At 40.3% G+C, this 26384-nt stretch overlaps 2 protein-coding genes across 3 annotated transcripts; one reads left to right on the forward strand and one right to left on the reverse strand.

The window, feature by feature from the left end:
* Nucleotides 1-44: 44 nt before the first annotated feature.
* On the forward strand, nucleotides 45-20886 carry LOC308385835 (bone morphogenetic protein 1-like). 2 transcript variants are annotated; one of them, XM_080865015.1, is made up of 20 exons: nucleotides 45-383; nucleotides 4530-4631; nucleotides 4744-4893; nucleotides 5218-5335; nucleotides 5681-5859; nucleotides 5972-6077; nucleotides 6970-7094; nucleotides 8823-8938; nucleotides 11504-11606; nucleotides 11686-11802; nucleotides 11922-12067; nucleotides 12454-12649; nucleotides 12752-12877; nucleotides 15057-15220; nucleotides 15405-15585; nucleotides 17177-17302; nucleotides 17685-17812; nucleotides 17889-18102; nucleotides 18879-19129; nucleotides 19220-20886. In XM_080865015.1, exons 1-20 carry the CDS (start codon nucleotides 257-259, stop codon nucleotides 19352-19354), a joined length of 2910 nt encoding a protein of 969 aa, XP_080721141.1. In that variant the 5' UTR covers nucleotides 45-256; the 3' UTR covers nucleotides 19355-20886. The 2 variants fall into 2 exon arrangements, with proteins under 2 accessions (XP_080721141.1, XP_080721142.1); XM_080865016.1 differs by having other exon boundaries at nucleotides 15060-15220.
* A 354-nt stretch (nucleotides 20887-21240) lies between these two features.
* trim69 (tripartite motif containing 69) lies at nucleotides 21241-25204 on the reverse strand. Its single transcript, XM_080865057.1, has 6 exons — nucleotides 24483-25204; nucleotides 23752-23847; nucleotides 23315-23548; nucleotides 22607-22629; nucleotides 22400-22515; nucleotides 21241-22272 (listed from the first exon to the last, which is right to left on the reverse strand). The coding sequence occupies exons 1-6, from the start codon at nucleotides 25116-25118 to the stop codon at nucleotides 21728-21730; spliced, it is 1650 nt and encodes a 549-aa protein (XP_080721183.1). The 5' UTR covers nucleotides 25119-25204; the 3' UTR covers nucleotides 21241-21727.
* Nucleotides 25205-26384: the final 1180 nt, after the last annotated feature.

The following is a 26384-nucleotide window of genomic DNA, read 5'->3' on the forward strand; positions in this document are numbered from 1 at the left end:
CACGGATTTTACCCGCGCTTACGTCCGATGTAAAGCCCCCTAAGTCACCTGACAGCAGGTGAAGCACCTCTCTGGCTTCAGAGGCATGGGTGTGTGCGTTGCTGTGCGCTCGGGGCTGGATGCCAGCGAAATCACTGCAGCAGCATGGAGACGTGAGGAAACAGCGCCGCTGGGCAGGAGAGTCTTTTCAGCGCCTTTTTCTCTTACTGCAGCACAATTACAAACTTTACCTCCTCTGCATATTTGATCAAAAGCAATGGAAGTCGTCCCTAGATTTTTGTTTGTTTGTCTTTGCGTTCCTCTGGCGGCTGATTGGGAGACTGTGGACGCAACTTTTACTGACCTCGGGGACGAAATCGACTACAAGGATCCATGTAAAGCAGGTACTGTCCATATTACTGTACATGATACCTCCTTCTCTTGTTGTGTGTTATTGGTGTATTTTTGGCTAACAGCTCGAAGTCTTGAAGGCTCCAATCCCTGTGAGAAGAGCTAGATGTTTATTAAAGGATAACCCTTTAAAAGAAGAAAAAATGATGCTCTCAGCTTAATAGGTGTGAAGACTGGATGTAAATAAACTTTAAACCAGGGAAAATATTTTCAGTCCAAAAATAATATTTACATATTTTTATTTTTTACATTTTATTGTTGTTTGAAAATATGTAGAATAGCAGCTAATCGATTGTGAGGATGTTACACAATATGTTTAAATACAAAAAGTGTAAATGTTTCACATCCTCTGGAACTAAAAGTGATTTTTTTTTAACCTAAAGCTATTAAATCAAGTTTAATAAGAAGAAAAAAAACTGTTAAACGACATGAAAATGGTGTAAATGCAGTTTTAAAAGACAAACAAAACGATTGTGCCATTGCAAACTGCAGTGGTATTTACAAAAAGGACTACTTTTAAAGTCAAATGTAGACTTTCTGTACTGAAAAAGTTCAACCAATTATTTTTTTGTTTACACTTATTAATATGTGGGGGGTTTTTCAAAGTAAAGCAAGCATGTTTTTATCTTTACTCAGTTGTAAGAAAGAGATGTAGAGGTGACAGTGATGCTATAGACACAGCACAATATGTACCCCAAATTAATTTATTTAGTGAAATAATTGTTCTTTTAATCATGTTATACTTTAAAAAAAAAACTATTACTGTATTTTCAATTTTTTCAATTTTAGTGTTTAACAGTGTAAATTTTGTTACACTTCAAAGGTCTGTCATGTAAAATAACAGTAATATTAACATTAGCACTCTGGTAGAGTTAAAATAAATACATGCTCCAAAATAAAGTAATGTCATATTTCCTTAATATAATGACAGAGTATTGTGAGCAAGATGCAAGAAACTGCATCTGTTGAAATTAATGTGTTAAAGTACAGTAGTTGTTTTTTAAATGCAATGAAGAGTAACTTTAAATACCTGCAGTCAAGACAATACCATAACTTTCAATTAACATAAGTGCAGTGGTACATGGTACATGTCTGTGTTTTTAATATAAATAGGTTGTACTGTCATAACTAAAAGTTTAGGCAATGGCACAGATTTTGCGTTTCAGTTTTTTTTGTTACATTTTTACTTCTTTTGATGATGAAGAACAATCATAAGCATTTTATGAATTTCAAAGACTTTTATTGTTAAACAAAATACATTTTTACAAAGAGTCTGTATTTACAATGCTGACCCTTCTTCATAACTTCTGCAATTCTCCACGACGTGTTGGATATCAGCCTCAAAATCCTGTTTGATGGTGATCCAAACTCCACGATGTCCCCAGTATATGAGCTTCTGCTTGTCCATCCACTTTTTTAAGGTCTCGCTAAGGCATAAACTCTTGGTCTGGAGAGTTTCCTGGTATTGGATCGAAAATGTTAATTTGATGATTATCGAGGCACTTTCGACTCGCTTTTGGCTTGTGACATGGCGCTCCATCATGCATGAATGTGATTATGATCATCGTTGTGATCAACTTGGTGCACTGACAAGCCAGGAATGGTTGGTCATCAATCAGGATTTACCACAGAAGCCGACATCCAGTCTGCCACGGAGGACTGCAGAAGTCATCAAGAAGAGCATGTTCCTCACGTTTAACATTTATTGAGAGGGGGAAAATCCCATTAAAACAAGAAATGTTTAATGTCCTTTACCAATATAGCATAATATGTCATATTATACTATATTGGTAAAGGACATCCAGGCAGTGTATATATATATATATATATGTATATATGTATATATATATATATATATATATATATATATATATATATATATATATATATATAAAACAAACAGTTCACTGCGGTTATCCTGGGCCTCCAGCAGGTTGGGGTTCCTTTTTCACTTGTGACTTCTGAAGCTTTCAAAACAGACCACTCTTCCACTCTGAGGGAGTTGCCTGGAGACTTGAGGTCACTGAGGCCGTGCCAGCACAACCCTCAGCTGGACTGTGGTGAAATCCCTCAAGCTCCAGAGCATGGGGTGCGCACTGCAGGGGTGACAGTCATTTACAGTCACCCTTTGCTTGAGTGAGTTTACTTCAAAGGCTGACACAGGGCCCACTACCTCTTTTCGTTTGTACTTTCAACGGTTGTTACACACACTGTTAAATGAGGTATTTAGAGGGAAAGACTCAAGTGAGCAGCTCTGCTTGGCCAATATGACGGATATTATTTTTCAAAGAGCGTTTCATGTCATCCTTGAGTTTTGAAAGTTATCTACAACCCTTAATTGTGTTCCTCACTCTCACCTTTATTGGCCACTGGAAGATGTTGTGTAGCTAATCTTGTAGTTCAGCATAGAAGTTTATGGTTTCTTTGTTCACTTCCCCACGGCCTATTAGAGCCCAGTTTTCTGTCAGACTCTTCTTTAACAGTTCTCTGCAGCTGACACTGAGCTATGCCATATCTTGAAGCTGTTTCACCACTTTTGTCTTCTACTGTGTTTGCTGCACTGCTGACTTTGTAAGAAATCCTGTAGTGACGCAACTTGTTTTTTTCTTTTTTGTTTTTTTTTTAAGGTATTGCAGAAAAGTTGATGAGACCTTTACAAATCTACCTCTGGGGCATTTACCTCTGTGAATTTGTGGAGTTTACTCGTTTTCTGTGTCAAAGTGCAAATTCAGTCCATTTTATCTGCTGTTAGCATTTTATATACAGACCTGGATGAAAGAGCCAATGCTCATTTCTTTATGTTTTGGTATAGAAAATATGTGTAGTGGTTTATTGAAGCAAGAATACATGGAGAGCCAGTATATAAGGTAAAAAAAAACGAGTGCAATTTTAATAAGTTTGAATTTCAATATTTGCTCTGACCATCTTTATTCTTTAACACAGTCTGAGTCTGAGTCAGGTTTTTTGTAATGTCTTTATGTAGTCTTCAGGAATAGTTCTAGAGGCTTCTTGAAGGACATTCAAAGCTCTTCTTTGGCTGCTCTTTGTTCTGTTCTATCAAATATGATCCCACACTGCATCAGTAATGTTGAGGTCCAGGCTTTGGGGAGACCAATCCATGAGACTCGTGGATTGGTCTCCTTAATAAAAATTTATCAAACACTTTACAGGTGATACTGCATAGCGGATCAGAATCTTTTTTTTCTATGTTCATAATTCCACAAATTTTGACAAGATCTCCATCACCACTGACTAAAATGCAACTCCAAACCATGACAGAGCGTCCACTGTGTTTTACAGACAGCTGTGGACACACCGTTCCCTCGCCTTCTGACCTCCTCCATATATCTTGATAATGATTTAAATCAACAATTTGGATTCATCACTCCATCAGTCTAGTTCTTGTGTAATTTGGTATACCTCAGTTTTTCCTTTCTGTTTCTCTTTCCTAATAATGGCTTATTGACAGCCGTCCTTCCACTGAGACCATTTCTGATGAAGCTTCAGTGAACAGTAGATGAGCCAGATGCGTCTCTCAGATCCTCTGTCAGGGCCTTTCTAGACGTTTTTTCCTATTTCTTAAGGACATGACTTTCAGTTGCTGTTCATCTGTTGTAGATAGGTTTTTGGCCTTCCACTCTTTGTTTTTCTTCCACTTGTGCAGTTTACTTAGTTTAGTTAGACATGGTGCATCAGCACGGTCACAGTCCTGTAATGTATTCAGTTCACATCTTCCTTCCTTCCTTTAAAAGGACACAAACAGTCCTCAGATATGTTTTAGTTTGTGAGCCAAGGGCAGGTTGCAAAAAGAGATGACTTTAATAAGCTTGTTAAAGTAGATGAGACAATCCAATAAAAGTCCCACTGAAGGACAAACTAATAAGAAGAGTCAAAACATAAAAGACAAAATAAGGCAGCAGGAAGAGGTGAACATGAGCAAACCACAAGAAGAAATAGCAGCTCTAAAAAAACATGTAATCGAATGAGGACAAAAACACAGAGACTTTTGATATCAGCGACTTTATGCTCATGTTGTTGTGCGACTGCTCTTTAAGAGGTGCTTTCTAAAATTCTCCTCCCTGTCACTTTAACACAAAGTTATATATCTTCAATTTATCGGAGAACTTTTATCCTCATAGCTGCCTTTTTGGGAGACATCGCACTGGATGAAGACGACCTCCGCTTATTCAAAGGAGCTGATGATGCACAGCACGCTGTCCAGAGCAACCACACAAACTCAGGTGTCAAAACAGAGAAAACCCAACTAATATGTTAGGAATTCAAACTGAATGTGCAAATAAGGGGATCATAATCAAAACAAACTCCCCTGAACGTCCTATCTATCTTTTACAGCTAACAGTTCCACTTCCAGTGAAAACAGAAGGAGTGAGAGGGCTGCTGACAGACACAGCCTCCGTCGACAGAGGAGAGCAGCCACCGCCAGACCTGAGCGAGTATGGCCTGATGGTATCATCCCCTACGTGATCAGCGGAAATTTCAGTGGTGAGCTTTGGTGGACAACAATAAGTCTTACATCTGATTTCACCATGATAGGATGGTTGCAGGATATCAAAAAGCAAATGAATTTTAGGTGTAATGCTTAACAGTGCATCCACCTGACAATTCAACCAAAAAGAACTGACAACATACCAGACGGCATAGAGGTTATTTTCTGCAGACTTGCTGGGCCTCGAACTCTTCGGCTTGCCCAGTAGTGTGCATTGGGCACAAAAACATTTAAAAACCACTGCTTTAAGGAGTCTTTGTTGCCATGTGCAGCTTGGACATCCTGAAACTGTCAACGTCTAATTCAGAGTTTCCTTTCAGGCAGTCAGCGAGCCATTTTCCGTCAGGCGATGCGTCACTGGGAGAAACACATTTGTGTAACGTTCACAGAGAGGGCGACTGAAGAAAGCTACATTGTTTTCACTTACAGACCTTGTGGGTAAGTTGGGAGCATGTCAACATTTTTATGATGTCATCGGTTTTTTAACAGAAGTGTTTGTCTCAGCTTATTGGCTTAGAAAAAAAAACGCACAATGATCTAAACTAAAATTATTGGAGCTCTTATTCATTCATTTATTTATTTATTTGACCAGATTTATTGTTTCCACTGTTTTCTATTCAGAAACCATAGACTGTATATAAAAGATGGAAAGCTCAGACTGAATATTTTCTTTAAAAGTGGGCATATACCTCTCTTTATAGTTAACCTGTTAAAAACATGGGGGGGGGGGGGGGGGGGGAATAAAAGCAGGATGTGGACCTGAATAGTGTCGCTGACCGGCAGGTGTTGCTCCTATGTGGGGAGGAGAGGTGGCGGCCCTCAGGCCATCTCTATAGGAAAAAACTGTGATAAGTTTGGCATCGTTGTGCATGAACTCGGCCACGTGATTGGCTTCTGGCATGAACACACACGTCCGGACCGTGATGAGCATGTAAGCATCATCAGAGACAACATTCAACAAGGTACTCTTACTGCATGCGTGCGTTGAGGATGAAATAAATATGTGGGAATGGATACTGATGCTGCAGATGTTTGTCTCTGCATTTAGTTCTTTGTCTGTTTGTCCATCAAAAGGGCAGGAGTATAACTTCCTGAAGATGGAACCAGGGGAGGTCGACTCACTGGGAGAGGTATACGACTTTGGCAGCATCATGCATTATGCAAGGAATACATTTTCCAGGTTGGCATCTTTTTTTGCTTCATGTTAGTATATTCTCAACAGAAATGTAAGGTTTTTTTCTTTTGTTTTTGTGTTTTTTTTCTGAACATTTACACTTTTAGCTTTACCATATTTACATTAACAGGCAATTAAAAACCTTTCTTACGGCAGTTAAATATCTCTTAAATTCATGATTTTCTCTGCCTACCTCCAAACTGCGAACACACTAGCCTGACTAGCCCCACGTGTCATCGTTACCAAGCTTGTTTCTGATTATCTAACAGGGCTATACCCTGACCTGGTGTTTGTCCCTTGAGTCAGCTCTGCTTAGCATGCCTCACAGGAAACCTCTGGGGGATTTGTCCTGTATTGTTACAGAAGCGATTCCACACTAGTCTCCTTTTTTGTTTCTCTCCCATGCATGTCATTGCCCCTTTCAGTTTCTCGGTGTTTTGGTTTTTTACCCCCATAACCACATTGCAGGTCTGGGTCATGGAGGCATGCCAAGCTAAAAAAAGGCCCGGCAGTTCAGTCTTTGTCAAACAATTTGGGGTGGAGTGGCCTTTTACTCTGGCATTCAGGAGCGGGCTCCACTGAGCCGGCTGGCACCGGCGAAAGGCCCCATTCAGAGCGCTCTGTTTGCACATGCTTGTCATTCATGGGTGCATCACCATGGGAACTGCAGGGTGGGAGCTCCGAACTCAGTGAAAGATTATCACAATCAATAAATCAAGGTCCTGAACAGGAGGTACATCAGAAAAATCATGTAGATTTCATCGATCCTTCAGTTTAAAACCTCTGAAACTCAGATCTTCTTGCACATCAGTAAAAGTTAGAAGTTAGAAGATGTTTTTTTTCTCTTCAGGCTTTAAGTGTTGTCACTGGATTCTTTGCTGTGGTTTTTTTGAAACAGAGGCATCTTCTTAGACACAATCTTGCCCCGTTATGATGTCAATGGAGTCAGGCCGTCTATTGGGCAGAGGACCAAGCTCAGTAAAGGAGACATTGCACAGGCCTGCAAACTCTACAAATGCGCAAGTAAGCTACATTTGATGTAGAGAGGCTACTCACCAAACTATATAATGAAATCCCATGTGGCCTTTATACTTTTATTATTCATTAATTTAAAAGTAACTGGTCTAACTGAAGATAAAACTCCTCTACCCTTGTCAAACAAAACAAAGGGTTAACAAAAAAGGTTCAGGAATTCTTGCTTGATATTAAATAGAGCAGAAAACCATGGAACAAAAACCTCCATATTCAGGAGAAATAATAAAATTTTACTCTTTGATAAAATTCTTCTATGATCAAACACAACAACACAAACGGTTTAAGATGCCAAAATTAAATCCCCCGTTCGCTTCATGCTATTTGGACAGCTGTGCCGACTTCAATATCTAATATGAAATCTTGTCAAAATACAGCAACACCAAATGCTGTCAGTTTAAAGAAAGAATAAATAAATATTTCACTGCAGTACATTTCTAAGAAAACAGTCTTGATGCCGTATTTTATCTGCTTTCTTGCAGAGTGTCTTCTGGAGTGCGTCACACTCATTTACCCACATTTCCAGGCAGACGTCTGCCGTTGATCCATTTACTGAGATCAACAGCAGACCTTTGGAGTTCCTGCGTCAATGAATATGTGAAAATTACTCGGCTCACTAATATGTTTCACAGACTCGTGGGCCTCATGTTCTAGCCGAGAATGACGCAGTGAACGATGGTCAGGTTAAGGTTGATCTTTAGACACACAGGAGTGTCGCTCCTCGTCTCTATCGAACCAATTATAGCAGCTGCTACTTGCAAAGCCAACAGACTATCCACGTAGCTGGATAGTCTGGAGAGTAGCTTTTATGTTTTGTTTAGAGACGCTCTTCACACTGATGGTTTCTAACTGCAGGACAGTGCAGACAGCAACTGTGTTGCGTACTGTAACTGCAATCGAGAAATGAAAAGCTGCTCACTCTTTAGGCAATTCTGATATAGGTAAGGCATGTGGTTTAAGACTCCTAAAAACTCTAACACTCCTGGATCCTTTTCATTTCTGTTTTATTTAGTTAGTGGTAGTTTTCAAGTTGAAACAGCAGTTTCAACCTGATGGCAGCATAATGAAAAGTCTCATCTCTACTGTCACAGGTTAAAAGTAAAAGTGCTTTTATTATTATATGCACCATGGACTGTTTCATACAGAAGATGATTAGAGTCACTGGAACAAAAAGTGGGCACATCTTTTTTTTTTCTTTTCCAGAATTCAGACTTTAATCTCAGGAAAAAAAGTCAGAATTCCGACTTTTTTCCCCTGAAGAGTGAGCAGCTTTCCATTTCTCGATTGCAGTTACAGTCAGAATTCTGACTTTTTTTCTCAGAATTCTGGAAAAGAAAAAAAAAGGTGTGTCCACTTTTTTCATCAGTGGCCCTAATCGTCTTGCATAGATTCAAGATGTGTTAAAAATCAGAGGAGACTATATGTTTTTATCCCCATTGTACACCCTATTTGAAGCAAGACATGGAACTCACTTATCATTTCTACTAATTCTGTGCTTGTGAGGCACTCATGACTGAGAGTTAATCATCACTGGTTTAAATAAATTGATTAAAAAATGATATTAGTTCTCCCTAAAATGAAGTCCTTTGTGAACTGTTTTTTTTTTTACCTGAACACCAATCAGATGATCAGTCAAGGCTTTGCAATGTTTCTTTCCTCACATCTTTCTGTTTTCAGTTCTTAGTTAAATATATTTTAAATAATCTCCTATTGTGACAGAATGTGGGGAAAGTCTGCAGGACAGTTGTGGAAACTTCTCTTCCCCTGGTTTCCCTAACGGATACTCGGCATACACCCACTGTGTCTGGAGGATTTCTGTCACTCCTGGAGAAAAGGTACTCAATATGTGGATGCATTAGCTCCATAAGGGCATGATCAGCATGGTTACTCACCTAATGAATTTATAAAGTCTTTATCCATAGTGATCATGAGCTAAATCAAAAGATAAAGTGGTAGTGCAACAAGATAATGATCTTAAACACATCATAGAATCATAATTTATTTTTCAAACTGCCAATTCAAAGCCCTGATGTTAGCAGTTAATGTGAGGAAATCCACTAACATCTTTCCAGGGAATACAGACACAGATAGCTGCAGATACCACAAACGAGCAGTCATTCTTATTTATGCTTATTTATGCATAAGAGCCCATGAGTAGTTAGTGGATTGTTATGTAGTTTCTTCAAGTGACTCCTCAAGTCATAAGGAAAAACTTAGCGTGGGAAAACTTGGCAGGCATGCAGACATCTGCGCGGAGCCTCGCCATCTGAAGAAGAAATTCATGCCACTTGAACTTCAGCAGATGCAGAAACTATAACGCACGCATTACAGTCGAAGCTGTTCTGCAAGGAGGACTTGAGTAAAGTTCAAATGAGGTCCATTAAGTGTTATATTAATGCTCCATATTAGTTAGCAAGCATTCACAGCACATGGACTGCAACCATCATCTTTACTTCTTCTGCTAAGTTAACAAGTTTCCCAATCGCAGATGTATAATATTGAAAGAATTTTCTCAAATAAATTAGTGACCAAGACATATGTTTTTGTTTTTTTCTCATTTGTTTGGGCTGATTGGTGTTTCTAATTTAGCCACATGGATGCGGAGGTGAATATGGCTAAGTCAGTCTAGTTATTTCATTCATATAATAGCTACTTTTGGTTGCTCTTATTCACAAGGCGTCACCACAATGAGTCGTACTACGGTGGCCCTGAGAGGCCAAACGTACTGCAACTTAAGAAAACACCAGCAATAAGAAAAATGCTGCAAAAGCACACGAAACACAACGGAAATAGGAAAAACAACAACGGAAATAGGAAAAAACGAAACAGAAATAGGAAAAACAAAAACAGAAACAGGAAGAAACAGATTTCCAAAAGCACAAGGGAAGTGTTTCTGGGGGGACAATAACCCGACGGACCAGTTGCAACCAAAATATGCTAAGAATTTTGCTGGGAGACACTTAAAAGAAGTGGAGGATCTATCGGTTTTGTGAGAAAGGAAAAGATGAGAGTTAAGTGTGTTAGCCTAACTATTAGCCTGAAAATCCGTCATCAGTATTAAATGAATCATGATAAAATATGCCTACCATGTTTTGGGCTCCTGCAACTGGTCCGTCGGGTTATTGTCTCCCCAGAAACACTTCCCTTGTGCTTTTGGAAATCTGTTTTTCTCCATTTCTGTTTTGTTTTTTCCTATTTCTGTTGTCATTTTTCATATATACGTTGTGTTTTGTGTACTTTTGCAGCGTTTTTCTTATTGCTGGTGTTTTCTTAAGCTGCAGTCCGTTTGGCCTCTCAGGGCCAACGCCAGTGTTAGTCAAGTTACTTGAAAAAAGTAATCAGTAATTAGTTACTGATTACTTCCCCCCAAAAGTAATCTTGCTAGTTTACTTTACTGGTTACTTATTTTCAAAAGTAATTAGTAACTTAGTTACTTTTTTAAAAGATGATTTACAACCTGAATAGGTGATAAAGCGAGAGATCTTTCAGCCCAGTTCTATTGTTTCTGCATAATCCATCATATAAAATGTAATCAAATGAAAAAGTCTCATTTTGAAAGTAGTTTTTTTAGTTTTAATATTTTAACTTTACGCATGAAGCAAAAATTAAATTATATGCAACATTCTCTGACTGGAAGAAAATTGTTTAACATTTAAACCTATTTTCTGCACATTCCAGCACATAAATTAAAAGTTTGTTGTGTTTACACTCAGTCTTTCAAATAGATGCACGTATAAGACAGCAGAAAATAAATAAAATCAAAGACTCAGCGGTCCTGTTGCTCTATTTTCACCGTAAAGCAGGAGTGGGGCAGGCGGAGGTTTGCCCTGGTGCAGGTGTGTCGTAGCGGTCAGTGGAAGGATCTGGGAGTTTCACATTCCCGTCGTAGCGCACTCGGTGCTTACTCTGAAGTTTAGGGGTTTTTTTGCTCTAAAAATAAGTTTTCTTCCCATGTAGTGTGCAGCAGACGCTAATGTTTTTGTCACTTTTTACGGAATCAAACTCAAAGTAAGGTCAGTACTTCCACGCTTTAAACCCTACACGCTCATACTCTCTCCCGCACTCGATATATTATCCATTGTTGATCTGCACTCACTTACATCATTGTCATGAGACACTCTCGCAAAAAAATCACGGTTTTAGTAACACAGTAATGCAGCGTGCTTTAGTAACAGTAATCTAATGACCTTTTTGCAATAGTAATCCTTTACTTTACTTGTTACCTGAAAAAAGTAATCGGATTACACATTTTGATTTGGCAGATTTTTTCTAGCACAACCCAAATGAATTTGTATCACCTTCCACCTTTTTTACCTCTTTTGGGACGACACAGATGTCGAATCTTGATGCCAGATCATTTGCTAACACCCTGGTGTCCTTCTGTCTCCTCTGCATCTTAGATTGTTCTCAATTTTACGTCCATGGACCTCTTCAGGAGTCACTTGTGCTGGTACGACCATGTCGAAGTCCGGGACGGCTTCTGGAGGAAGGCTCCTCTAAAAGGTCTGTTTTACTTGCGTCTCTAATGTGAAGTTCTTACCGAGAAGAAATGACAGTTTGGGTTTTTTTTGCACTTTTGCAGGGCGCTTTTGTGGAGACACACTTCCAGCTCAGATTATCTCGACCGACAGCCGACTGTGGATTGAATTCAGGAGCAGCAGCAGCTGGGTGGGCAAAGGATTTTCAGCTGTTTATGAAGGTACAATGCTCAGTTTTCCCATGCATCTCCTTTTGGTACAGATGTGAATTTGGCCATATGAAAGCAAGTCTGTGACTGTAATCAACTGGTGCTTATGTCACTTCTCACCTCCTGTGCAGCCATCTGTGGAGGAGAGGTGAAGCGGGAGAGCGGCCAGATCCAGTCGCCTAATTATCCTGATGAATACCAGTCCAACAAAGAGTGTGTGTGGAAAATCACAGTGGCAGAGGGGTTTAATGTTGGCCTCTCCTTTCAGTCATTTGAGGTAAAATTACCTCTTTTGTTGTTATTCCTGCATTCTGGCAACGTGCTAGCAAATAAAATTAAAAGGTGGTCCCTGCAGTGAATGGTGCAGTTGGCATATAGAGAGGAATGGCCAACCTGGAAAGATTTAAAACAGTCTTAGCTAATTTGCAAAGATTTTAATGTGCTGCTATGTTGGAACTTGTTTTATTAAACTTGTTAAATAATTACCTACTATACTATAGTACTATAGCAACTTTTTTAAACTTTGAAAAGTCTACAGAGTGTCAGCAGAAAAAAAACATCTCACTTTTATTGTTTGTGGATGGCGAGGATGACGCTTTGGACAGACTTCACAATCCTCTGCTGTAATGTCTATTAGCAGACTTTTGTGTCCGCGCTGTGCAGATTGAGAAACACGACAGTTGTACCTACGACTACGTGGAAGTGAGAGACGGCGCTTCAGAGAGCAGCCCGCTGCTCGGACGTTTCTGCGGGTACGACAAACCAGACGACATCAAAAGCACCTCCAACCAGCTCTGGCTCAAGTTTGCATCTGACGGATCGGTCAACAAAGCTGGGTTTGCGGCCAACTTTTTTAAAGGTCAGAAGGTCATTTTAGCAGCAAACAATCTGGCGGCAGTGAGACCTGTTTGATGCATTTGTCTGGCACAGAAAACTAGTAATTGCCATTTCCTTTTGTTAGAGATGGATGAGTGCTCCAGACCTGACAATGGTAATTGCAAGCAGCGCTGTCTGAACACACTGGGTAGCTACAGATGTGCTTGTGACCCGGGGTATGAGCTGGCAGCTGACAAACACACCTGTGAGAGTGAGTTTACAGCCTGACTGCTCATATTAAATTACTGTCAACTTCAGAATGCCACTGCTTCACGATATGAAGTACACTCTGACGAGTATATTCCCTCTACATGATATATACTCACTATGTACACCTTTAACTGCTCATTAACCAAATATCAAATCATCGAAACATGTCAGCAAGACAGTATATTTAGGCATGAAGAAATGGTCAAATGATCTGCTGAAGTTCAAACTTGAGCATCAGAATTGGGAAGAAATGTGACGCTGAACTTATCAGACGGACTGTTCCTAGTGATTTTCTGTGATTTTCCCACACATCCATCTTTAGTATTTACAGAGAATGGTCCAAATAAGTAAAAATAACCAGCAAGCAGCAAGCATTTAACATTTAAGCATGACCACTCTCGGTTTATCAGAATTTACCGGATATTTAATGTTAGCTTTGGCTTGGATGAATAGTGGGTCTTATCTGAGTCTTGTAGCCTTGAAGATGGTAGCAGATGTGCATGGCCGTGTAGTTGCCCGACACTTGTCGAAGAAATAAGAATTTACTCTTGACTAACTTGACTCTCAGTTTCTAAGCTTTTAAAATACACCAACTTCTTTAAATCCTTAAACTATAGAAAAAACAAAAACTTTGCAGATTCCTCTGCCTCCATCAGTGACTCTGCTGAAGTGTTGTTGCTGTATGTCTCTGCAGGTCACCATGGAAACACTTCATGCAAGTTTCATGTTGTAAACTAAACACTATTTATTTATTTTACACTACACTATTCTATACTTTATTTATTATTATAGTGTAGTATATTAATATGTATATAAATATACTAGGCTATAGCTTCCCTAGTTCACTGCTGTGAAAAATTAATACAAATGGTGACTGATGATTCAGAAAAGAAAGATGGAAATTCCAACCTGCACTGATGAGGTTGATGAGGTGTCTTAGGGGTTAAAACACTGGGTCGTTAGCTTTGGAGGGGAATGATGCATAAATTTGAAGCCTGACAGCATCTCTTGTATATGTAGCTCTGGTCTTTTGGATAAAGTGGCCCTTTAAAGAGCTCAGCGGCTGAGACCTTTTTGTATTTTGTAAAACCTAAAGCCCCACAGCATAATAATAATAATTCTAATAGTTTATATGAGAAATTCATTATTTATGAAGCTACCTCATGTCATATTTTCTTGGATACTGATGTTTAGAGAGGCCCCACTCACTATGGGAAACACACATGTGCACAATAATAATTCCATAATCCCTGCAGGTACTGACTTTAGAGGGAGAATCAAGACACATAATAAAGTTGAGTTTAGGTAAGGTTTCAGATTTTCAAAATAAAAGATATTTTAACCACCTCGTAAAACAGTCTCTGGTTAACAAATGAGTCCAGTGTGTGATGACTGCTTCCAACAGTATAATGTCACAAAGCTCAGATGATCTCAGAACGGCTTCTTGGCCAGGACAGTGACTTCACTGTACTCAAATGGCCTTCACAGTGACCGGTCCAATACACCACCTTTCAGATGTGGTGAAACGGCAGATTCACATTGTTATTGTGCAGCTGACAAATCTGTTTGTAAATTCTGTAGTTTAGAATTTCTGCCATGTCATGCTTAATTTTACAGTAGTGCGCCTAAGCTGTCAGCTCTATTATGCCTACAGTTAAATCCCACAGCTTTTTCCCTGTGCTATAAATAGATAGATGTAAACCTAAAGTTATATAGGCCATATATATATGATTTCTGATAATAATCCTGAGTATTTGGGACTCGCAGGTGTTACTAGAATGAGATTTTTACCTTGTTGAGTCTTGATTCCAAGGAAGCTTCCTGTTTCTACCACATGAGGGCAGCGCTCCCCTGTTGTATCTTCACAAAGAACTTAGATCTTGATTCATCGTTTTAAAAGTGTTTGCAGACACAAATAGCAGTAGGAGCTGACGTTTACTCTCATTTTAAAAAAATAACAAATAATCTAACTAATGGTGTTAAATTTAAGGATGTCTTTTTCTATTTCCAGTACCACAATTTCAAATCCATCAGTTTAATTATTTAGATTATTTTTAAAATAACATTCAGTTTCAAATTTTGTTTTTGTTTTCTTTTGTTGTTTCTGGGAATTTGGGGTTTTGTTTTGTTTTTTGTTTTTTTTACTTTTACCACTTAAATCTGTGTTTTTGCCCCACCAGCAGCTGCCTGTGGTGGATTCATCACCATGCTGAATGGCTCCATCATCACCCCCGGCTGGCCCAAAGAATACCCACCCAACAAGAACTGTGTCTGGCAGCTAGTGGCACCCATTCAGTATCGCATCACCCTGGTGTTTGATGTGTTTGAAACCGAAGGAAATGATGTTAGTGGGGGTTTTTGTGATTTGCTAGGAAAGTGCTTGTACACATGGTTAAAGAGCATTCAGCAGGAATAAATACCTGATAAAAATCTCTCGTGCTAAAATATATCTGTAAAAAATACATCAAGTGAATGATGTACATCAATACATTTATTAACAGGGATCATTTCTGTGTGTTTCCCATCAGGTGTGTAAATATGACTTTGTGGAAGTGCGCAGTGGGTTGAGCTCAGACTCAAAGCTTCACGGCAAATTCTGTGGAGCAGAGAAACCAGAGGTCATCACCTCCCAGCAGAACAACATGAGAATTGAGTTTAAGTCTGATAACACCGTCTCCAAGAGAGGCTTCAAGGCTCATTTCTTCTCTGGTGAGTTGACTGATGATTTAGGAAGCATAGAAGGAACTGCAGAGTAAATGTATCTGTTATGGTAACTGGAGGGACTCAAACACAGGACTCCTTGGCTCAAAGGAAGAACAGAGGGTTTATTCACAAACACCAGGTGAAATGTGCAACAGTGACAAAGTGCTATATACAAGGGTGCGGGGATCAGGGCTCCAGGGAATCCACAGGGAAAAGCAGGGGAACACTCTCACTCCTCTTCAGTCTCTCTTGGTGTCTCACCAGTCTCTCACTCCTCTCTCGCACCAGAATCTCTGTAGGCAACAAGGGCAGGTCCACGGTGTCTGTACACAGGAAACAATGCGTTAATGCAAGAAGCAAAACCACAGGAACTAGACTGCAGTGTCCTAGCCAGGATTTCACTAACACAGGTCAAGCATCGAGCCAGCGAAGAGCAGTCTTGCTTCTTCCCTTTAGTAGAGGCCAGTTAATGAGACGCAGGTGTTCATCTCGCAGGTATGTAGGCCAAAGGCGGGAGCCCACAATGAACTCCGCCCAGGCGACAGAGGGAGAGAGAAAAAAGAGAAAACAACACAGAATTTCTCAGGCGGATCTGCTGGACCGTGACAATAACAGTATGGTGCAGGGAAAACGGCAAAACCAGAAAGATGCAGTCCGCTGACTTCACAATGAGATATAATGTATCACAGAGATATAATCTTACACAACCTTACCCAGAATGCTTAGTCTTCGTGTGTAAACACATTCTTCCTCTTGTGTATTTTTATTATTCACATCAAAATCTGAGGATTTTCTCTTCTTTTACAGTTCTTTATTTTTGCCCCTTTAATCAAGCTAGTCAAATAATATAACAATAAAATCAAAGCACAAAATTTCAATAGAACAGAATAGAATAGCTACTTTATTGTGATTCAGAACACAGACAAGTTTGTGCACATTAGAAAAAAACATTTGGTGCATTTACTCACCATTGGACTGTACGGCTTAAATCATAATACAATCAAAATCTAAAGATTTTCCAGAATATGGAACTGAAAATGATCATAATAGTTCCCCTTTTAAAGTCTGGCTAATGATCAGATTACATGTTTTTATGCAATATCATCAGATAAACAGCTACCTGAAGTTATTTACTTTTCCTCAGCAACACTAAAAAGCACGTTAAAACTCTGTACAGTACGACAATGTATGATTTCTAGCAGCCATGTAATCCTAAAATCCTGTGCCTAATGTAGCAGACATTTCCTTCTTGAGGAAAGGCTTAATCTCAGTCTGACCCAATAAGTTCTGATGCCTGCTTTCACACATTAGAGTGTGGGAAAAATTCTATTCTGATTATTTCAGATTATTCTGAAATGTATTATGTAAACTGCCTAGAGTACCAGGATCAGCAAGCTCTATATAACTTTTGGGAATTATTTTTACATCAGTCAAATCCTTATAAATGATATATACTATGTGTAGTAGTGTCAAAATAAAAAGCAAAATTACAAATTACTTCTACAATATCTCAATGTTACTGTTTGTCACTGGAATTTGTTGCTAGTGACAATAAAGTTTCTATTGTATTCTATTCTACTCTATTCTATGTCCGCAGATATAGATGAGTGCTCCAAAGGTAATGGAGGCTGCCAGCATGATTGTGTAAACACCTTCGGGAGCTACAGCTGTCAGTGCCGCAGGGGCTTCATGCTGCACGACAACAGGCATGACTGCAAGGAAGGTGCAGTATGTCCACTCTTCACTCATCAGTGTGATGTATGGCCTTATATATCCTTACTTTTCTCTAGTGGACACATGAAGCTATCGTTTGTGATTCACTTACTATCTAAAGATGAAGTAGTCTCCTAGAGGGAACACACCCTTTACCAGCTGCTGCATATTTACAGACAAAAGTTTGACCTTAGGACTATTTATTAATAGCCTGAGTGGGAAAGTAGGATTGCTTAAGGGCAGCTTTAGTTTTGCTTTCATTTTGACAGTTAATATGTTCGGCCTGTTTTCCACAGCATGACCTCAGAGGATGCTTGTGCTGGAGAAAAGGAAATGATGTGCAGCTGTCATTGTTTTGCATCCTGCTTTGTTTTTGTTTATTTTTTTTACAGCGGGATGTGATCATGTGATAAACAGTGTGTCCGGCACCATCGCCAGCCCCAACTGGCCTGACAAATATCCCAGCAAGAAGGCTTGCACCTGGTCTCTTTCTACAACCCCGGGCCATCGAATCAAACTCGTATGTCACGATGCCAAAATTAAAACTGTTCAAAACCATTTATATCGTTTTAAGTTTAACTCGAAACAATTTCCAGATTTTTAATGAGGTCGACATGGAGGCTCATCTGGAGTGCGCTTATGATCATCTGGAGATTTATGACGGAAGAGACAATCGCGCCGCGACTCTGGGACGCTTTTGTGGCACCAAAAAACCTTCTCCGGTCATCTCCAGCGCCAACAAAATGTTCCTGTGTTTCTTCTCCGACAACTCTGTGCAGAAGAGAGGGTTTGAGGCTTCGTACAGAGCAGGTGAGCAAACTACAGTGGCACAAAACGCAAATAGAAAAATGCTACAAAAGCACTGAAAACACAACAAAGGTTAAATAAAGGACAACAGAAAAAACACGATAACAAACACAAACGCGTTTTTGGAAAAACACCAATGTGAGTGAACAGCTGCAGAAGTGACAAGCTAACAGTTGCTTTGCTAACAGCAAACATGTGTGTACGGTGTTATATGAATCATAACACTCCATGAATCCTTTGAACACGTCTCAGTGAAAGCCTTCCCATGTTTTGGTCTCCATCAGCTCCACAGCTGTTAATGTCTCCTCAAAAACACTTGAATCTTTGAATCCTTTGTGTTGGATTCAGTTTCCATTTCCAACTTCCATTGTGTTTTGAGAGATTTTGTTTTTTTCAGTTGTCTTTGTGTTCTAGTCAACTTCTATTGTGTTTTATTCAGCTTCTATTTTGCTTTGTTCAGTTTCCTTTGTATTTTATTCAATTCACCTTATGTTTTGTAAGATTTTCTTCAACTTATTTTGTGTTTTGATTGCTTTTACAGTGTTTTCTGTTTGTCTGTGTTTTCTTAAGTTGTTTTGCATCTCAGGGCCACTGTAGTAAACAGACTATAAAATACTGCTCTGCTGAAAAAGAAAAAAAAACCCCAAGCAAAAATAGAGTAAAATGGTGTTTTGAAGACAGAATAAAAGCTCAAAAATGTCACAATTCAGCTGCATTCCTTCCTAACTTTTATGAGTTCCTCTTTTTGACCCTCTAATTTTGTGGTTGTGGATTCTCAGAATGTGGAGGAAGCTTTAAAGCAGAGGTCAAGACAAAAGATCTGTACTCCCATGCCCAGTTTGGAGATAACAACTACCCTGGAGGCTCTGACTGTTTGTGGGTGGTAACTGCTGAGAAGGGTTACGGTGTCGAGATCATCTTCCAAGTGTTTGAAATTGAAGAGGAGGCTGACTGCGGGTACGATTATGTGGAGCTATATGACGGCGCTGACACCAAGTCTCCCAGGCTGGGACGATACTGCGGATCTGGGGTAGGGCTGAATAAAATCAGTCTCGCTCACTAATTTCTATTTTTTATTTATTTGTTTATTTACTTGTCTGTATCGGTTGCTTTTCCTCAGGCCCCAGAGGACGTGTACTCAGCTGGAGACTCCATTGTTCTAAAATTTCACTCGGATGACAGCATCAATAAAAAAGGCTTTCATGTACGCTACATAAGCACAAAGTTCCAGGACACATTACACGTAAGCAAGTGACTTTCCAAACCTTCCCCAAACCTAAATGGAGACTTCACCCCTAGCATTTGGTTGGTCACACCCATTTCCTGGCGAGGAGTGAATGCACGGGTTGATACCACAAACAACAGCCCAAACGCTTTACATTGACTTCTGTTAGACAGACTGAAGCCATGCAGAGACATTACATCTTCACTCTTCATCATCATATAGCCCTGTACCGTAACAGTTTGAATGATTTCATATATAAATATACAATCGCACCACTTGTAATGAGCTGATTGGAGCGCTGTTTTAAAATGTAAAATGTATATATTGTGATAATAGTTTGCCTTTTTATTTTAATCATAATTTCCACTGTGTCACTTTTTTCTCTCTGAGGTTGAAACCTTCATCACTTCTGTTGGATGTAGTGCAGTTTCGTGTATTATATTACTTGATAAATTAACTTAATATGTATGGAAATCAGCAAAACTGTATTCTTGAATCATACCTAATCTCTTATTTAAGATTATATTCTTATCTGGCTTTGCTTTAAATTAGTTTAGTTTTTGAGTTTGTATGTCAGCCATCCTCTACAGCTTCTTGTTGTTGCTTCACAGCAGTTAAGGTTTTTTTCACCCGATCAAAAACGATTCCTTAAACTCCTGGACTACTTGTTAATCGGGAAGTTTTTCCTTTGCTGAACTTGGCATAAATGCATGCAAATTATCACCTGCTGCGTGTGGTTACAGCTGCATTATCACTGATGCTGAGCGTGCGGAGAGGACGCTAATGTCTTGGACAAATGTTTGATTTTTGTTGTGAACAAAGTTCCGTTTATGAAAGCTGATGGTGAATCAACCAACTAACTTTCTTTCCCAATTTCAAATTACTGAGAGATGTGTGTACGTCTGCACCTTGATGAGCCTTTTCATGGTTTCCCATCTATGACTGCAAAGATGTTTTCACAAGTAGCATCCAGCTTTGTTTGTAGTTTAGTACGAAAAACCCTCTGCACACCTGTGCCATGCCTGACATCTTTTAAATCAAAATCGATTTCACATATTTTTCTCTTGGCTACAATCTTTCTCTGCTTTGCTCTGATTATTTGGGACTTAATGCCCCCCTTTTGTTTTCTGAGCCAGATCTAATCTCGCTAATTGGGTGAACTGAGTGTATTGCAGAGACACACAGTCACATAAAATTAAACCTACTTGAAAGAGCAAGACACTGCAGTTCTTCGACCAGCCACTTGAAGCTGCATCCAAAAGCAAGAATCATGTTTACAGCACAGAGGCCAAATTGGTGCTGAAGTTACTTAGAACTTATTTGGAAATATATGTGTGGATTGCACATGTACAATCTATGAATCCAGTTTGTTAACCAAGCATCCACCTACTAATCCAAATATGACATTCTTGCTCCAAAACAGCAACATGGCCATTAACATAATGCTAACATTATGGTTTCAAAATGAAGCCTAAAGCAAATGGGTAACCTGGCAGTGACAATGGCCATGTTTTAGTTATTTATTTATTTATTTATTTATTTATTTTCATTTTGTCCCCCCTGCACAATCAATCATCATTAAAGGGACAGTTTTTTGTTCCAGGCTGCAAACGTGTTCATTTCAGTTCTTTGCTTGTGACCCCCTAGTGTAAAACATTTATTCATAGCGCTGCAAGTGGTTGAATAAATTAATTAATGAACTCTTAAGGGTACCATAAGGTAGTCATAGAAAGCAGAATTAAGGAGTTTGATCATGGAGGTGTTCTGTTCATTTTAATACTGGAAATAACACACTTGTGCATATAATTACGGACATCTTTTTACGTCTTTGGTACCACACATTTAGTGTAGCAGGCTTTTGATCAATATGTGCAAAGATTTCTCAGTTACAAAAATGTGCACGCATACAAAAAGGTGATTTAAATTGATTTTTATTTAAGTATGTGCAAACCTAATGTTTGCTATGATGAAATAAAAAGTTTCTCCATGGTCCTTGAATGCATCACATCATCAAGTCTTGTGACTCCAGTATAATTCAGGATGTCAGTTATTTACAGAGTAAAAAACAAAGTACTGAATGAATTAATGAATCATGCATAAAGAAGATTACATAACAGCACATTACAATAATGTCACTACAGTCAGATAACCAGACAGTTTCACATTCTTCACCGAAGCACAGCTTCTCTGAAATGAAATGGTTGACAGTAGATTCATAGTCTGCAAACTCAGCAAAGCTTAGATGCACGTGTTTCTGATTTCTGATGAGATAAACTGCACAGTGCATTTGCACAGTTTCAAATCTGTACAGTAGGAACCATTTTTATTCACATGTGTTTTTTTGCATATCTAGTCATTTTCGGTAACTGTTTGACCCTTTGTCTTCTTTTTTTTTCACAGCAGTTAAATCTTTGGCAAGAAAACTTTGAGAGGCTCATTTTCATGCACTTTGTCCAGGAAGCCCAAGTTGAAATAAGGATACAGTGTTTCAGTGAAGGTCTCCCTGAAGGTGTACAGGTGTGTCATGCTCTCTGCATTGTAGAAGGACACCAGGCCCCTCTTGTAGTCCACGTACACACCGATCCTGGCCAGTGGCTCCTCCAGTGACAGGACAGTTGGAGGGGACGTACCTGCCATGTACTGAATCCCATAAGAGAGAGAGATAGTCCAGAAGCCGTTAGCTGGAAGGGCTTTGATGACTCCCTTTCTGGGTACCGACTCCCGGGCTACCCCCACAGTCCAGACTGTGCTGCTGTAGACCTCAATCTCCCAGTAGTGACGCCCATGGGTGAAGCCCTGGCTACCCAGCAGTGACAGGGCGGCATTAAACCTGTTGGGATTGTCCTCCACAGTGTGGTTAAAGTTCTGGTATCGAACGCAGGTGAGGGAGGAAGTCAGACTGAGCCAGGGGTTGGCCGTGCTGGAGTTAAATGTAATGGAAGCTGGAACTAAAAAGAGGAGAAAGCAAAGGCAAGAGAGGAAGTTTAAGGCTAAAGATGTTTCTTTGCTGGATATTTTGATGATGGTTTCTGAGCAGTGCAGTGATTCAGGAGTCTGAGTGTCACTTTTAAGTACCTGGATAGATGCTTCCTTTCATAGATTTCCACACTCTGTACTGTAGGGGCCCTGCAAACCGGCCCTCACACAGACTGGGCGGTGTAAACACGGGTTTCTCAAACTTAAGTGGAGGCCTGTCAACGAAAGCAAAGTCAAACAATGAAACCAAAGAACAAAAACAGAGCCTTTCAAGGACAAAATATTCGGCCTCTTTCCCACGCTCACCTCTGGAGAAGTGCTTTGATGCTCTGAAATGAGACATGGGAATAAACACAGGAAAAGAGACAAAAAGACTGTAATTAGTTTTGCTGTATTTGAAAGAAGAGAGAGCTTTTTCCACATTACATCAGTGTCTGACCTCACATTATCCCACCCTGCGGGATCTCCCTGTGGCCGGGGGAAATTCCCACTGCCTTGGCCTGAGTATGGCCCGGTGCCTGAACTGAACTCATTTTTCTAGAGCTCAGCGACTGAGGTCGTTGGCATGAATCCTGTCTAAGCTCATAAATATTTGTTTGGGCAAAAAACTACAACAGTGTTGTTGTTATTTATCACGCTTTACCCTTGAAGTTTTTTCATAATGATGTAATCAAATCGACCGTCTTGCTAAGACCACTCTGCAGACTTAACAGGAAAGCCGAGGCGGTCACACCCAGCTCAGTTATATCTTGAATGTTGACGTTGGACCCTGTTTAACCTGTTGGCACAAAAATGTATGTCTGCTACATAATAGATTGAAAAACACCTCATTTTCTTCCCAAATATTGTGCTTCTGATTCCATTTCTTTTAAAACAGTGATACAAATGTTTTGAAAACATATTTAAAATCAAGAGTTCAGCATTTTTTGGCTTAATCATCCCCAGAGCTGACTCATCATCCTGGTAATAACTTCCAGATGAACTGTGCTGTATGTACAAACAGGCTAAGCGTACCCGGAGCAGAGTGAATGGGTCCTGCTCTTTTAGTTTGTCCTCTATCTCATGGACGGCCCTCTGCAGACGCGAGATCTCCACGCACAGCAGGGCCTTGTGCTCGTCCAGGCGAATCAGCTCTCTTCGCTCCTCCGTCTTCAGCTTCACCTGCAGCAGTTTCTCCTCCTGGTAGAGGAACTGGTGCAGGTCGCTGAACTGGGCTTCGATGCGCTGCTTCAGATCAGCGGTGTGCTCCTGAGTGGGAGATGCACATTGTTACTGGGAGCGACGGTCTATTTCAAAAAGCACAACAGTCTGTGCGCACATACACAAAAGCATTAGAAATCCATGAGGGGAATGAGACAGGAAACTGTGGGTCGAGTGGGTCAGTCTGGATATTTATAGTGATTGTAGCATGCGCAGTGGCGAGGTTTTGATTCCGATGTGTTTCCTCTCACCTTCAGCTTCTTGACCTCGTCTTCAGCTTCTCTGTCACACTGCAGCGCTATGTTGAGCTCAGCTTTTAAAGAGTCCATTGAGCTGTGCAGAGATGCCTGTCAGGGCAGAAACACAAAATCAAAGCATTTTGTTTAACCATCCATTCTCTTCTGCTTAGCCAATTCAGGGTCACAGGGGGCTTTAGCCTATCCCAGCTGCGAGAGGCGGGGTACACCCTGGACAGATGGCCAATCTGCTGCAGAGCTAACACAGAGACAACCATTCACACTCACATTCACACCTGTCTATGTCTTTGGACTGTGGCAGGAAGGCAGTACTTTGAGAGAATTCACGCATTCAAAGGGAGAACATGCAAACGATGGTGGATTCAAACCCCAGACCTTCTCACTCTGAGGCACCAGTGCTAACCGCCTCACCACTGTGCAGCCCGTCAAAACATACTGACTCCCTCAAAGTCAATGTCTTGTCCAGGGTGATTTGTTGAAAACACAATGGGAAGCGTGATAAATTTGAGCTTACTTTTGCTTTAAGCCTAACCTGGGAGACTCCACACTGATGAACAACACAAGAGGATCCATGTTTGCAATACCAGAAGAAGTTGTTTTTGGAAAATATGCAGCCAAGTCTAAAACTATAAAAGCAAAAACAGTTTAAACCCCATTAACAGTGATATTGACTTCCCTGCTGAACGTTTAACTGCTGACAGGCACTTCATTAAAGCTTAACTCACCCTATACTTCTGTTCTGCCTCCTGGACACACACCATGGTGTGACTTCTGTGCTCCTGGGAGATGCCACACACCAGACACACCAGCTCCTGGTCCTCCTCACAGTACAGTTTCAGCTCCTCCCTGTGTCGGCTACAGCGTGCAACCGGTGCAGGAGCCCTCTCTGGCACCCCGGCATCTGGCAGGCAGGGTCCAGTCCCGCTCTCCTCCAGACCCTGACAGTAACTCTCCACTATGTTGGCCACTATACGGTTGGGTCTGTAGCTCGGTCCGGGATACACCTTCCTGCACTGAGGGCAGGAGCCGGCTCCACCTTGCCCGGTGCCCCGTGGCCCTGCCCAGTAACCCTCAATGCAACCCTGGCAAAAGGTGTGATCACAGGGCAAGGATACCGGCTGCTTGAAAAGATCCAAACAGATGGAGCAAGTCAGGTCTCTGCTGATTCTGTGAGCCGAGCTTTTAGCCACTTTTCCAGCTATGGGAGGCTGCCGCGGCTTTTCCATTGCTGTTTGCACAGCAAAGTCTCCTTCTTTAGGTTTCCAACTTTTTTTGTCCGGCTTTATCCCCTGGTTCACTTTCTCCAGGTTCTGCAGATAGACTGACTGGATTTTCTTCACTTCTTTCTGATTCTTGCTCATTCCTTTGCCTTTAGTGTCCTTCTTTGTTCTTACTGTACTGCTGGACTTCTGAGTCCTTCCTCTCCTACAGAGTGTGGCCGCTCTCTTTGGCCTCCAGCTTTCCTGTTGCTGTGGGGAAAACAAGGGGGTGGTGCAGAGGCAGCATGAGCCTCTCACATGCAGATCAGATAGTGAGGGGATCTCAGAGGCCCCCCTTTCCCCCTTAGACTGACGTCAGTCAGGAAATTGAGGCGGACCATGGATATTCTTTCCTTTGCATGTTTGTTTAGTAAAGTCTGCGCAAGTAAAGTCCGACTTCACTAAACTCTTAATCTGCTCTAAGAATAATTAAAGAAAAATGTAAATCCAGTGGATGTGACTGTGTGAGCTCTTGCCGTGAGTGTGTGTTAGAGGGAGAAAGCAGGAAAACATCTGTGAGTAGTAGATAGCGATTTCATCATTCTAATTATGGCCACGATCTCTGTCAAGTAAGTAAAAGGTAGAAGGGTATCATTCAAAACTGTATGCATAGAAAGCTCCACAACAGACAGAGTACTCTTTATCCAGACATAACGTCCAGTAAAGCTTATTTAAAAATCCAAGCTGAGTGAGAAATTTGTGTTTCGCTTGCCAAGACTATCAGCAGCACCGCATGGGCCGACTAAATATTACAGGATGTTACATCAGGCTGATGACACTGTAAATGTAGGCATGCTGTGATTATTTAGTGCATAATCACAGGTCGGGTGAGTAAAAGCACAGCAGTACTGCATAAATGTTTATACTGAGTGAGAGGTTTTATTTGTTTGCCTGTTTGTTTGTTTTAATCAGCCTGTCTTGTGTGTGCCAATATTCTGATTGCTGCACTCTCTGTAAATAACACTTAGAACCGTGTTTTCCTATGATGAATGACATGAATATACCTGAAGACGTTCTTGTTTTCTTTTAGAAAACCTTTCAGTCAGTTTCTCTGCCTTTTCTCTGCCTGTACTCTGTGTTATGAGCAATAGGGACATCTGGTGTCCAAAGTGAAACTTTAACTAGAACTAAACTTATTACAGATCAATATGATGAACATCAAATTGATAATATAACTGGGTAAACAACAGCTATGATTAAGTAAACCCATTTTTTTAATGTAGTACCAGTTGAGGGTGGAAAGCAGGAACCAACACCTAAAGGATTTCAGAAAATTGTTTTGCATTGAATCAGAGTTTTACAGGTGAACAAAGTGCTTGCAAAGTAGGAATATTACAGTGTAAAATCAGTGTGCTGCAAATTAAAGGC

The sequence above is a fragment of the Rhamphochromis sp. 'chilingali' genome, assembly GCF_963969265.1.
Source record: "Rhamphochromis sp. 'chilingali' genome assembly, chromosome: 2".
NCBI lineage: Eukaryota > Metazoa > Chordata > Actinopteri > Cichliformes > Cichlidae > Rhamphochromis > Rhamphochromis sp. 'chilingali'.

Coding starts and splice junctions, on each gene's coding strand:
- trim69 (XM_080865057.1), bottom strand. CDS start 25,118: ATGAGCAAGAATCAGAAAGAAGTGAAGAAAATCCAGTCAGTCTATCTG. Junction 23,549..23,751: donor ACGAGGTCAAGAAGCTGAAG/GTGAGAGGAAAC, acceptor TCTCCCACTCAG/GAGCACACCGCTGATCTGAA. Junction 22,273..22,399: donor GAAAGGAAGCATCTATCCAG/GTACTTAAAAGT, acceptor TCCTCTTTTTAG/TTCCAGCTTCCATTACATTT.
- LOC308385835 (XM_080865015.1), top strand. CDS start 257: ATGGAAGTCGTCCCTAGATTTTTGTTTGTTTGTCTTTGCGTTCCTCTG. Junction 15,586..17,176: donor CAAGGCTCATTTCTTCTCTG/GTGAGTTGACTG, acceptor CTATGTCCGCAG/ATATAGATGAGTGCTCCAAA. Junction 17,813..17,888: donor CGGGCCATCGAATCAAACTC/GTATGTCACGAT, acceptor AACAATTTCCAG/ATTTTTAATGAGGTCGACAT.